Source organism: Lepidochelys olivacea, assembly GCF_965140295.1.
Source record: "Lepidochelys olivacea isolate rLepOli2 genome assembly, chromosome: 11".
NCBI classification, from domain to species: domain Eukaryota; kingdom Metazoa; phylum Chordata; order Testudines; family Cheloniidae; genus Lepidochelys; species Lepidochelys olivacea.
Window position 1 is genome coordinate 39,354,619 of NC_140421.1, and position 13,061 is coordinate 39,367,679.

Consider the following 13,061-nt stretch of genomic DNA (forward strand, 5'->3'; position numbering starts at 1 on the left):
ATTATTATTATTATTTATTATTATTATTTTTTTAATGTAAGGTCCTTCACTGTGGATGGAATTTGCTTTCCTTCTTGATCTTGCAGAGCCTATATTAAAAAAAACAACACCCCCCCAGTAAAAAGATCTGCTATAAATCACATTATTTTGGGGGTGTTTAGGGAGGAGACATGCCTCATATCCTTTAGCTCCAGGTAGATCAGATGTGGGGTAAATTCAATAGGCCTGATTCTTGAGTGGATCTCGCCTTTGGAAAGGCTTCCTAGGAGCAGAGCTATTTCTGGAGAAGGGAAAGAGATGGCAGCATCATAGGGTGGGTTGGAGTTTTTGCTCAACATGCACATTTGCAGGCTTTTAGTTACAAGGATCTTCAGAACACCAGCGTGAGATGCTTACCTACAAAAAATACATTTGAGGAACATAAAAATGTACAGCGGACTGATTAAAGTGATAAGGATATAAAATATACATTATTCTAAAATAATCGCCTTATAATTGCAGGTGTGCCTTTAAATCTTACAAATTTTTTGATTGGCCTTGGAAAAGCCTCATAAAAAGGCTGTAGCTGGGATAAAAGAGAAACTGTATATCTTAGTGTTCTAAATGAGGTACTGATCCTCCAACCAAAAGGTATTCGGAGTTCATTTTCTGCCAGCGTGGACCTCCATCTGTAGGCAGCAATACCATGAGTACAGAGTGCATCTGTTCCTAAATTCCTTTTCATTGGCTTTTTGTTCAACTAACCCACAGACACTAGATCACAGACACTTCACCTGGTTTGTCTTTCTCCTCTGAGGGCACTTTTGTTCCCAGGGATGAACAAGCAATAGTTGTAGCTCTCTAAATCAACAGACTATAATTGCACTTATGCAATGCCTTATTTGTTCAATGAAAGAGAAAATAAATGAGTAATAGAAAAAGAGAGAACATTTACTCTTGTGAAGGTGCAGCTATTGAAAGCTGGGCTGCTGTGAGCTGGGAAATATTTGTATATTGTCTGAATGCACAGTTGATCCTTGGACTGGACAGCCTCTCTATTTGTGGCCTAAAAGTCTGATACCCGCTTCCTTAGACCTGATTTTTCTTTTTCTAAGCCCCTTCCTATATTACTGTGTTTCACTATAAGACCTGAATTGGTTCTTTTGAGCCTCTCCTTCTTGAAGAATCTTCTATAGAAAACATAGAGTTTCTTCCTAAAGTGGTGGTATAGCCAATTTCTCAATGAGGGTATGACTATAGAAAATAACTTGCATATTCAGGCACAGCCATTTGTCAGTGATACATCAATAGATGATGATGATAAACATGAGTAGCTGTTTATTGCTAAGTGACACTGTCAAATCAAATTTACTGTTTTTAAACCATGTATTTTTAGACTCCTCCTCCCATGGTTTTGGCCTTTTTTTTTTTTTTTTTTTCTGGTCTGGGTAAATATCCCAGATGTGTGATTTGAAGACCCTTGGTAACACTAACCTGGCAGAGTGCAAGTGGGCCTGATTCAGTGCCCATTGAGATCAGTGGGGGTTTTTCCATTGACTTCAGTGGACTTCGGATTATACCTGTTGCCTAAGGAATCCTGCAGGCTTGCGGTTCTGTCATCTGCAGGGCTTCCCAACAAGGACAAGAGGAGTGGCTTTTATTAAGCAATATGTATAGTTAAGTTGATGCAGGATCAGCCTATTATTCTTTTGTAGATATCTCTGAATTGCTACACAGTCAAAGATAGGGCCTGATGTGAATCCTTACACTCAAACAAGTTGTTCTGCTGATGTCAGCAAGCCTGCTTCTGTGATTAAAGGTCTGAAGGATTAGTCCTTCTCTTTGGCTGTGTAGAGATTCAGGTATTTCACAGAAGGATTTAAGTGGAGCTGTGTAGTTAGATTTCCCCCCCATCCCCCCAGTTAAATTAAATATTGGTAGGAGGTGGGGGACAGACATACTTTAGGATTATTTCTTTGCCCCCCCCCCCCAAATTAAGCCTGAAAATTCGTGAACTAAAATAACATCAAGACTCAGAGTGTGATCCTGTGCTTTGCCTCTCAGACGGTGAGAGGCCAGGTGGAAAGGTGGGATATGGAGGCTTGAGGCCACCTTTGTGTCCCCTTAATTATGGGGTGCTCTGGGACTCCTGGTGCAACTTAGACAGCACCAGCTGCCTGTCTAAGTTATGTCAGCCCCATAAGCCTCATGGCTGTCTTCTGTAGTTCCTGTGCCAGGGGAATCCTCCCATGGCTGGACCCAGTGTTTGTGGGGTTCCTGTACATCGGTCCTGTGCATGTTGTAGTGGGGTGACAATCTCCCCCTCCTATTTTACACACACTGAACAAAACATAGAAACTTGTAATATCCAGATTTAGCAAAGAGAATAAAATATCGAATTGTTCTCCGTTGAAAAGACTCTGAAAGTTGGTAGGTCCCATGTCTGATTTTAAGATTTTTCTTAACTGTCTGTGATCATAAGTGTGTTTCCCTTTCAAAACAAATGTTTTATTGCTTTCAAAGAGGTGTTTGTGTCAGCTCAGTGCTTACCAATATCCATACAGCAAACCAGTACAGATTCACTGGAGGAAAACATTTCGACTTCTATTTTGGATGGCAGGCATAAACACATTTTAATTATGAGAAATACCGTGACAGTGTTCTCTTCCCAGTTCTTTGGAAGATGCTCATAATGTGGAAAACACCCTATGTTCTGATTAACTTCTGAAAGTATATCTCAACTTTATTTTATGATTTACGGGGGATATGGCAGGGAGGATGTGAACACAATTGTATCTTCATCGTAACTAACTTTTGTACAGAATACCTGTTTCGTGGTACCCTCTTTTATGCACGTAAGTGTGCAGATCAGTAAGGGGAATTGAAAATAGTGGTGGCTCAGGGTTTGGTTTTTTTGTTTGTTTTGTTTTTCAGATACCTGTTCTGAACTATATTGGTACTTGGCTAACTTATTTTTTTTCCCCCCTGTTTGTCTTATAGGTTTTGTCAGCGCCACCGGATGAAATCAAGTTCAAATGTTCCCTGTGTCCCAAAAGACTTGTTGATGATGTCAGAACTAGTTCTTCCACAATTCATCTTTAGTCTTATTCAGTACTTAAGAGAAGGATATAATGAACCTGGTATGTTTGAATTTGCATGTGGATACCATGGTTTATGTCGCTGTCTCTTGATTATGATTCTTTGTGAAGATGCTAACTTTAGTCTGTGCTTGTTATACCAATAAAATAAAAACCAGCAGGATCTTATTAAAGGGGAAAAAGCAAAATACCACATTTATTGTGAATACAGAAAGAATCATAGTAAGCAGTTAGTTATAGCTATAACATTCCATTCAATCTCATATTTATTCACACATTCATTCATACACACACAGGTTCTGCAAGGTTGTTATCATAGTTACCAGCCTTAGAGTTACTCATGCCAAGCCACAGGCCAGATGGCCTGGGCATGAGGAGGGAGCAGGGACTTGTCACGTGCTCATCTGACACTCCTGGAAGTTGGTTTGCAGAATCAGACCCCAAACTTCTCGCTTTCTAGAGTCCATTTTTATAGGAATTTCTTCCTATGCCAGTCTATGGGAATTGCTTCATCATGCTGTTGCTGAATCAATCAGCAGATGGCACATTCCTGATGGCTCCATGCTGCCAGATGTTATCTTGTTCTTTGATTCTCCCATTCTTGAGGCAGTTGGGTGGATTCCAGTCTGCCCTCCGGGGGGGGGGGGGGGTCCTCTGATTATTTCCACTTGACGCCTTCTTCAGCCGATGGACACTGGATTCTTTGGCTGGCACCTCCCTGATCATTCAGTTATTATCCACACCAAGCATCCATCCACATACATCCTCTATCTCTGTTTTAATCACAATTGTTAACAAAGCGAGATGAATACAACAAAAGGGCGGGGAGTCTCTGGGTGCTGTTTCTGTTACATAGTATTGCTTTGAGTCTCTCTCTGTGTGAGTGGTGGTTGTTACAAAGAATTGCTTTGAGAACAGACTCTGTCTTAGAATGTACTAACACAATTAGCATCTTGCAAGTTTCACACATAGAGGGAGAGAAACAGTACTAAAAACCAGGAGACCTCTTAATTAGTAATACCCTGGAATTTAAACTATGAAAAATCAAACTCATTTGTGATTTTAACAGAGAACTTCTTTAATATGATCCAACATGCTGAACCTAGTGAATCCTTTCCTAGCCACATGTTGAAAGGATCAGAGCTGTGTTGTGTGTGTGTGCGCGTGCGCACACAATGAGCCAGTAGTTGGTGAGCTCAATTTAATTTTAGTCAGTGCCAAAAAACTTTAGTAATGTGGAGTTAAGTTTGCCTTGCATTGGTTTGTGCCCTTCCTGTAAACAGAGGGTATTGTGTATTTCAGAGCACTTTAACAATTGAAAGCAGCTCACTTTTGGGTAGGCTGTATCTCCTTAATCTTTTGACAGAATTATGCTAAACTTGCACTATAAAGTCTATGCTGATCCTTCTTGTGGCATATCAGATTTCATAACAGGCTCCCTGTGTTCATGGTGAGAGAGATATGGCAATTTCCTGCAATATCCTTGAAGAATCTTATTGAATTAAGTTTGTGTGTTTGGAGTCCATTGTATTAAATGCAGAGTTTATGTATTATTGTGGGAAGAATTGTATGTAACCTCTTTTTGGGGCCGGGAAGAGGGAGGAGATGGGATGTATGAGCCTGGGGAAGTGTTGTGAGCTTCAAAGGACTGTAATTGAACATTATAATTGAATGGGCCAGATAAGAATGGACTTTTGGGACAGTGTCGTGCAGTTTTCTTTGGAATCTCTAGGGGAAAGTGAATGCAAATATCCCACTCTGTGCAAAAATCAAACGTTTTGAAGTTACACCCCAAAGAGAGGGCCACTGTCTGCTGATTACTGTTGGGGTTTCACCAAGACCTCTTTACTTAGTTCTCCAAGAATTCAGCTAGACTCCGAACTCATCACTCATTTCTTTATTGGCATACAATCAAACTACACTTGAGTTGATCAGTTTCAAGCATAGGGGTGGGTACAGGGCATACCACATATACACAGTTGTACAGCAGTCCTCTTCCTTTATATACATTTACACATTGCACTGCATTTACGATACATTGCATTACATATTTTGGGATTGGCTTAGTTACTTTGTAGGAACCAATCCCTGTGCAGCATCCTCTGTCCATGCACCATCCATGTATTACTTTCTCTTTACCTCATCTTTATGTTCCCTACTTCTCTGACCCAGGAAACCATTTACAATGGACATCTCCCTTGTCTTAGCTAGTACAGACATTCTGATTCCAACCTGCTGATCCATTTACCTCCCTAGTTTTCTCTCTCAAGACATGAAACCTCACCCATGTCCAATTACTCATGTCAAGCCAGGCCTACAATTACCTGTTCCTGGAATCTGAAATCAAAGGCCCAAGCTGTATAAAGGAAAGACTGAACTATTTTTGGTGTTTCTTGTTCTGAGTTAAGGCTGTTATGAACTTGTAACCACAGAAAACCCCTTTTTTAGGGTTTGAAGGACTAACTCCTACCAAAGATCTTGTTAAAACATGGGGGAGGGGGTAATCTCTGGTAAACTTACTGGCATGCAGGTTATTTTATTATTTTTTAAAAAAAATTCTGTAATGCTTTCATTTTAAATTAGCTTGCTTATAAAGATCTGTGTGTTTTTTGAGTGCTTGCAATTAGTTATTCATAGTCTTTGGAGAGAAAGCAAAGTACAGATGCAGGCCTGTTTAAGCAGTCTGGCTTGCTGAGGATATCACAGTTTAGGCAGGGAAGTATGCAGCCTGGAAAACTCCCAGTCAGGAGAGAGAGAGAGAGAAAGATGCGGGTCACTTCCCACAAGCGGTGATTCCTGATTAGCTAGGAGCCTAAAGTGGGTGCCCTTGGACTCTGGAGGGGGAATACAGGTGCAGTTGCCCTGAACTATGACGTGGATTTTAAAGCATTTTGAAAAATGCTCTCTCTAACAGAAAGCTCTGATCAGTCTTAACCATTCTCCATAACACTAATTTTTTTAAAAGTGTAATTAAGGTCTCTTGTAATGCTTACGCACAAGGGGACAAAATTAAGGTTTCACAAACAATCGTAATATTCTTTTAACATAGCTTTTTGTATGTAGTTTCTTATGTTTTTTTAAAAAAAAGCAAATTGTAAAACAGAAATTTCATCTTGTGGAGAGATATTGACATACACATGATTCATGCAGTTATAGTTCAGACAAACATGATTTTCTATTGTATAGAGATCTTATTTCTTTGAAAGTAATATACGTACAGACCCGTTTACGCACGGATGTCGGGAGTCAAGCCGTCACGACCGCTTGTTAACGGACAGGGGTTAAGAGGGCCATGCTGAAAAAAGTGTCTATGATTCACTTAGGAAAAAACGCCGTTATTTTCTGCTCTTTCTGGCTTGCATTTTTTTTCTTTCTTATGAAGTCTGCAGATGAATGATTTAGATATTTTCCGCATTTTGCTCCTCCATAAATCTTACAACAGTTTCTACAGCACTAAGGGCTTCTGTGGGCAAAATTTTGACCTTTTCAATAACATCCTCGCCATCACTTTTGTGGCCCAACGTAGCCTCGCAGCCCGTTAATATTTCTTCCTTGGACAGAAATTCTGAAGTCAGGCAATCTTCACTCGGTAATGATTTCTGGCCACATGTCCAAACTAGCTACCGCTAGTTAAGTGGATTCACGCGTAAACAGGTCTGTACTGTACTGACAGCACTGGCTATGGCCGTTCATTTTGCTCTGTAAGCTCACTATGTATTTGTATTATTGCCTTTGCATCATAGTACTAACTTGTAGTGTCCCTGTTGTTTCAGTCGTGGATCTCTCTTGATCATAAATCCAATTATCTAATGTTGTATGTTTGTCAAGTGGGGATAATTCTTAAGTGAGACCAGACTGTCTATAAACACATTTTACTGGTGACCTAACTAGTGTTTTAATCTACTGAAATGTTCAGTATAATGCTTTATTGAAACAATAAAAATAAAATGAAACAATTGTCTTTCTCTTCCTTAAACTTCTTTTTATTGGGTTTCCAGCTCCTGATCTGCCATCAGAAAAAGACCTTCACAGAATCCTTCAGATGTTGGAGCCTCATGTTTCCTTTCTAGAAGACTTGACCAAAATGGGAGGAGCAATGCGATCAGTCCTTACCCAGGTTTTGACAAACCAACAGTTCTACAAAGATCTGAGCTCTGGTGAGTTCATGCATATTCCTGTTAATGAATGTTGAAGTTATTAGGAATTTAAATTGAAGCCATTTTTGTTCGTTATCAGGCCAGTGTACTGTATTCTTTTGTTCTGATGTCACCAAAAAGATCAGAAAAATAATTATAAGCATAATGGTCATCTGAGTTGATTGCTATTTTTAGGGCTTGAGAAGCCGATGGGAATTTTGCTGATGTAAGAACTGTGGAGTAGGGTCTTTTGTGGCACAAGTATTTTTATAAGGACATATCATTTCAATAAAGATTTTTATAATTGGTCTAAGATCAAGAACAGAGCTGACTTAACTAACATTTAATTACCATAAAAACATATGATCATAAATGCCTCATATTTTATTTTAGGACCTGCTCTCATAAAGAATACCTGTTGCTGCCTGAGACTGTGGGGTATTCTGTTCACAGTAAAAATAGCCTGATACATAAGCCACCTATTTTCTTCCTCTGATGTTCCCCCTCCCACTCAGCCCAAAATGTTACACAGTCACTGGTTAGGGAGACCTGATGCAAATGAACTCCCTGCTTTCTGTGGCTTGCTGCTTTCATTTTTGAGTCTCTCTAACCTACTTCTATATGACTACAAAGCAGATAGGAGTTACTCTGGCTTTAAGTTAGTGTAATTATCTTGAGCAGCTGTGGGTTAAAGGAGGGCAAAACTCTTAGACAGCAGTCTTCTGTCTGAAAGAGAAGTACTTAGGAATACTGCTGAAAAGTACTTTGCCCTCTCCTCTCTCCCAAATTGATTTTTTCATGCTTTAAGGGAAAAGTCTTTTGGGAGCCAAGTACGATCTCTTTTGAATGAAAGAAGTTTAATAATTTTTACTTTGCAGGGGAAAAGCTCACCCTGCATCACAGAGTAGCAGACTTCCTATGCATTTTGTGCTTAGGTGAAAGAGCCAGTTTTTTGGGTTTTTTTCGGAGGGGACAACGGGGGGGAGAATTGTGTGGAATAAGGAAATATGCCTGCAGGAATAGGGAACGTACCTCTATGAGTGGAAACCTAGCCTCCATGGAGGCAGAACACAGCACAGCCTGAGGCGTTTTTGTGGCCCACTAGCAGGTGGGCAGCTAAAAAGGATGTTGTCATCTCTGTGGCATTTGCCTTTCCATTGTTTAATAGCTTGCTTAAAAACCTGAAAACAAAATTATTTCCCCATACTTTTTTTTTCGCTAGAGAAATATTGATTTTTTTCCTAGCCATTTGTTTTTGAAGATTTTAATCCAATGTGTGCAATTTATTTACTTCTTTGTGAACCAGCAACTTGGATGTGAGTGGAAGTGTCTATAGCTCTGGGAATAATCTTGGTTAACTGCTGCTACAGTGGTCTCAACTCAACTTTTTTTTATATTTTGAGATCCAAAACTAAAGTGACAATGTTTTTTCCTGTTTGATGCTCTAAGAACATTCTCTGCCAAAATCTAGACAATTTAAAATGAGTTTTATATATTAGGCCTAATTCACTTCAATATCCTTTTATTTCCACCAACTTGGAGTTTCTGTCTCTCTTTTTTTTTTTTTTCCCATTTGTATTGCAAAACAAGCTTTTCTGTTGAGCTGAAGGTGGTTGAATTATTATAGAAGGTAGCAATCTTGCTTAAACAGAGATGTTGGGTGCCTTGATTAGAAGAAAAATGTTTCTTGATTTGGAAAAAGTAAAGAATCAGAAAAGTCTTTTGTATTTTGAATTTAAATTCATCTGCTGGCAAACTGACTTTTGTGTGTGTTTAGGGTCAAGTTGTAGACTTGCATCTCTAATTCTTGTTCAAGTTTTTTTTTTTTTTTTTTTCAAATATTGTGGATCACTTTTAAAATTTTTTAGTCTTGTAAAATAAATGCTTTTGGCACGAATCTCATTAAGTGAGGCCTTTTGTGTTAGTACATGAACTGAATACTTGTTTGTCTTTGCTTTAATGTTGTCTTAAATATATATTCAAGGTGTTGGAGAAAATGCATGTGCAAAGAAAAGTCATGAAAAGTACCTCATAGCTTTGAAAGGCTCTGGACTGGCATTTCCTGAGGATAAACTTGCATGTGGTATGCAGGAGCAAGCATCTGGGACTAGCACTTTAGCAATTCAAGGTTTGTGTAGAAAAACATCTTGGCGAAAAAAATCTTGCTTTTAAAAAAAACCTTCTCTTTCTTGTGTCCTAAACAGTATTTGAAGTGCTTCATGGAATTAAACTATTCGTAGGGATCACTTCACATACTGCCAAAATGCATCAAAAAAACTAAACATAGTACTTCAGGGATAGGATGTGAATAATAATCCTTATCCAATCAGAGAATTCGTGGAATTCGAGTAGGCAAGATGTAATTACTCATATTGGAATTTAGGGACTGTAACTGGGTTAAGTCCTTATTATTGCAATAGTGCCCTGGATTTTTGATGGCCAGAAGTGATCAGGACTTCAGTTTGTCCCTTCTGAAAGAATGTTTTTCCACCAACATAGTGCACTGAAGCACTATGGTGGGATATACTTCTGAATCACAAGCATCACTTCTTCAAGTACCCTGAATATCCCTTGGAGATCTCCCCTCCAAGTACTGCCAAGCCCAGTACTGCTTATCTCGTGAGAGCTAATGAGATCAGTATGAGGCAGTGTGGCTACAGTTAAGGTTATGTTTTGTGTTTCTTTATGGATCATTAAATCTTATAAAACGTGTCTCTCGTCAGTAAAAGAATTGTGAAGGAAATCTTTATTTTATTTTATTTTTATTTCAAAAGGTTTAGCAGGTGCTACAGCAACATCAGGACAAGGAGAGACTTCAGATGAGGTGAGATTTTTTTTAAAAAGAAATTAAATAGAAATGTAACAATATATAAACAGAGAGAATACCTTAGTCCAAATCCTGCAAATCTTTACTACTTGGTGTATGTCTGTCTAGTTCAGTGGAGAGAAAAGCTGTTAGTAGGGATCTACAGGACCAGATCCTTATGCCCTTGCTCCACTAAATAACTTTAAAAAAAAATAAAAATTTCCATTGTTGCTAATACTGCTTCAGCTGAACTGGTGTAAGCAACACAGATATGTGGTGTCACAGTTCAGGGTAACTGCCACCCGTATTCTCCCCTCGTGGCCCAACAAGGGAACCCACTCTAGGCTTCTAGGTCTTCAGCCGTAATGGTTAGTGACTAAGGCTATGTTTTAGTCACAGGTATTTTTAGTAAAAGTCATGGACAGGTCACGGGCAGTAAACAAAAATTCACGGCTCGTGACCTGTCCATGACTTTTACTATATACCCCTGACTAAAACTCAGGGTGGGGGAGGGCAGCCCAGGTGCTTGCAGGGGGGTGGGCAGCAGAGCATGGCCAGGGACCACTGCTGGTGTTGAGCCGGGTGGGGGTGTTGGTGGGGCCGCCAGGCTCCCTACCTGGCTCCGTGTCTCCCCCCAGCAGCAGCAGAGTTTTGGTGTGGGCGGGGCAAGGGGTTAGGAGGAGGAACGGGACGGGGTGAGGTGGGCTCTGGGCGGTGCTTACCTGGGGGGCTCCCTGGAAGTGGTGACAGCCCCCTCACTCAGCTGCTAGGTGGAGGTGTGGTCAGGCTGCTCTGCAGCGTGTGCATGCTGCCTCCATCTTCAGGCACTGCCCCTGCAGCTCCCGTTGGCCGCGGTTTCCAGTCAACAGGAGCTGTGAAGCCAGCGCTCTGGGTGGAGGCGGAGTGCAGAGCTGCCTGGCCACGCCTCCGCCTAGCAGCTGAGCGAGGGGGAATATGTTGCCACTTCCAGGTAAGCGCCGGCCAGAGCCCGCCTCATCCCGTCCTGTCCTGTGCCCCTGCTCCTTCCCACACCTAAGCTCTGCTGCTGCTGGAGGGGAGCGTGGTGGCCCGAGACTGCCCCAGCAGCGGCCGGTGTGACTGGCGCAGGGGCTTCCTGAGCCAGGCACACCGGTCGCTGCAGAAGTCCCGGAGGTCACAGAAAGTCTTGGAATCCGTGACCTCCAAGACAAACTCGCAGCCTTATTAGTGACCCATGTCTCTCTCCCTCCTGACTTGGCTTTTTCTAGGCTGTGCACTTCCCTGCCTACACTGTGATGTTCCCAGCAAGCCAGCCTGCCTAAACAGGCCAGCATCTGCACTTTACTTTCTCTCTAATGGCTATGAATAGTGTAATTGCCCACAGTTACAAGTTACCACACAGCACTTCATAAGCAAGCAAATTTATTTTTAAAGTGAAAGCATTACAGAAAAAACATTAAAAAGAGTAAAAGAACCTACATGTGTGCTAAAAAACTTAACCAGCGGTCACCTGACTTCATTCTTGTGCTCTGGTAGCTTCAAGTCCATAACTGGGTTTCCCCCCAGGGTTATAAGTTCATAACTTTTTTGTATTCAGAACCAGAACCACCATGAACAGTTCAGTTTTTCCTTTATACGGCTTGGGCTTTGATCTTGGCCACAGGTAACAGGCGATCAGCAGACAATGGCTTGTTCAGAGCATAGTTTCAAAAGGTTTGATTTTTGCATAATTGGAGGTGAGGTATTTATATTTACCTCCCCCTAGATATTCCCCAGGAAGTTCACTTAACACTTTTTGTTCCAAAAGTCCATTCCTGTTTGGCACTTCGTTCGGTATAGTCCTTTGAACACCAAGGTCTGTCATTTGTTACATTTCCCTCTCCTCGCCTCCCCCCGCCCCACCAGGAAATTACATACAATTCTAGCCCACAGTAATACATAAACCATTAATTTAATACCATGGGCCCCAAAGATACTTAAACTTAATTCAAATAGCTCACCCAAGGGTATGGCAGGAAATTGCTATATCTAGCACAGGTGGCTTTCTCTTTCCAGCAGTCATTTTCAGTATCATGTCAATTAGACTTGTTCTAAGCAGGTTTAATACAGATAATGCTAAAAGGGGTGTGAGCAGTGTTAGGCACTAGATATCCCAGTGATGCTAACACTGTTGCAGCTGAGCTGGTGATAGCAACAGTGGGAATATTTTCTTACATAAATTCCCTGGTGTAGACCTGGCCTTATTTACTAATCATGTTTGGTAGGGGAGAAGGAGAAAAACCTATGTGTGGGTTAGCTGGAATTGGCAAAGAGAATTGTTGGGGACTAGTTACATCACTGTAGAGTTGCTTTATTAATGTATTCTTAACTTGCTTGAAATATTGTTTTTATGGACCTAATTTTTTTTTTTTTTTTTACAAAACTTTTAACAGTCTTCCAGATAGCTTAGTCCCAGCTGACAGGAATAGACAGCAGTCATTAGTGTATCCTAAAATCTATTTGAACAGGTGTAGCAATGAAAAATCTATTGTTTGTTTATACCTACAATAAGTTACATCAGATGCTTGACTCTGTTGTCACCAGCTCCCTGCATGTTATGCTCTCAGCAGTGCTATTTATAAGTTGACATTTTTCAAAGTACTGCTTGCTATTCTTTAACCATATCTTTACTCGAACACAACCCCACAATATGAAATAACGACTAGAAATACTACTGATGAGACATTAAATGAAACAAAAGAAAGTTCATCTTAATATTCTGAATTTGATTCAGAATGATGCTCACTCCTTGTTTGTGATTGCTCTATTGTGAGGGAAGGAAACTGATGCTATTATGGTAGTTTGGGGAGGGATCAGATATGGCATTCCTTTTGGAAAGGATGGTGGGGTATGAATGGGGACTAGGGAGGTATATTGGTACTATGGAAAGGGAAAAGGATTTATTTCTCTGGGTGAAGTATAACAGTTTAAAAGGAAGGTTGGGGAATAGAATGGATGGCCCAAGGGAAAGGAATTGCTTGGGTTAGTGGGGAAAGAATACCAGCAATTGAAATATGCCTGTCA

The 13,061-nt window shown here is 40.6% G+C and overlaps 1 protein-coding gene across 3 annotated transcripts in view; it reads left to right on the plus strand.

Moving 5' to 3' along the window:
- The window catches only part of UBR3 (ubiquitin protein ligase E3 component n-recognin 3), a 215,164-nt gene that overhangs the window by 24,281 nt on the left and 177,822 nt on the right, over positions 1-13,061 (plus strand). For all 3 annotated transcript variants that reach the window (XM_084642586.1, XM_084642587.1, XM_084642588.1), the window contains exons 2-5: positions 2,980-3,119; positions 7,076-7,234; positions 9,198-9,341; positions 9,988-10,037. In XM_084642586.1, coding sequence (XP_084498712.1) covers positions 2,980-3,119; positions 7,076-7,234; positions 9,198-9,341; positions 9,988-10,037 — 493 coding nt within the window. The remainder of the gene's footprint in view (positions 1-2,979; positions 3,120-7,075; positions 7,235-9,197; positions 9,342-9,987; positions 10,038-13,061) is intronic.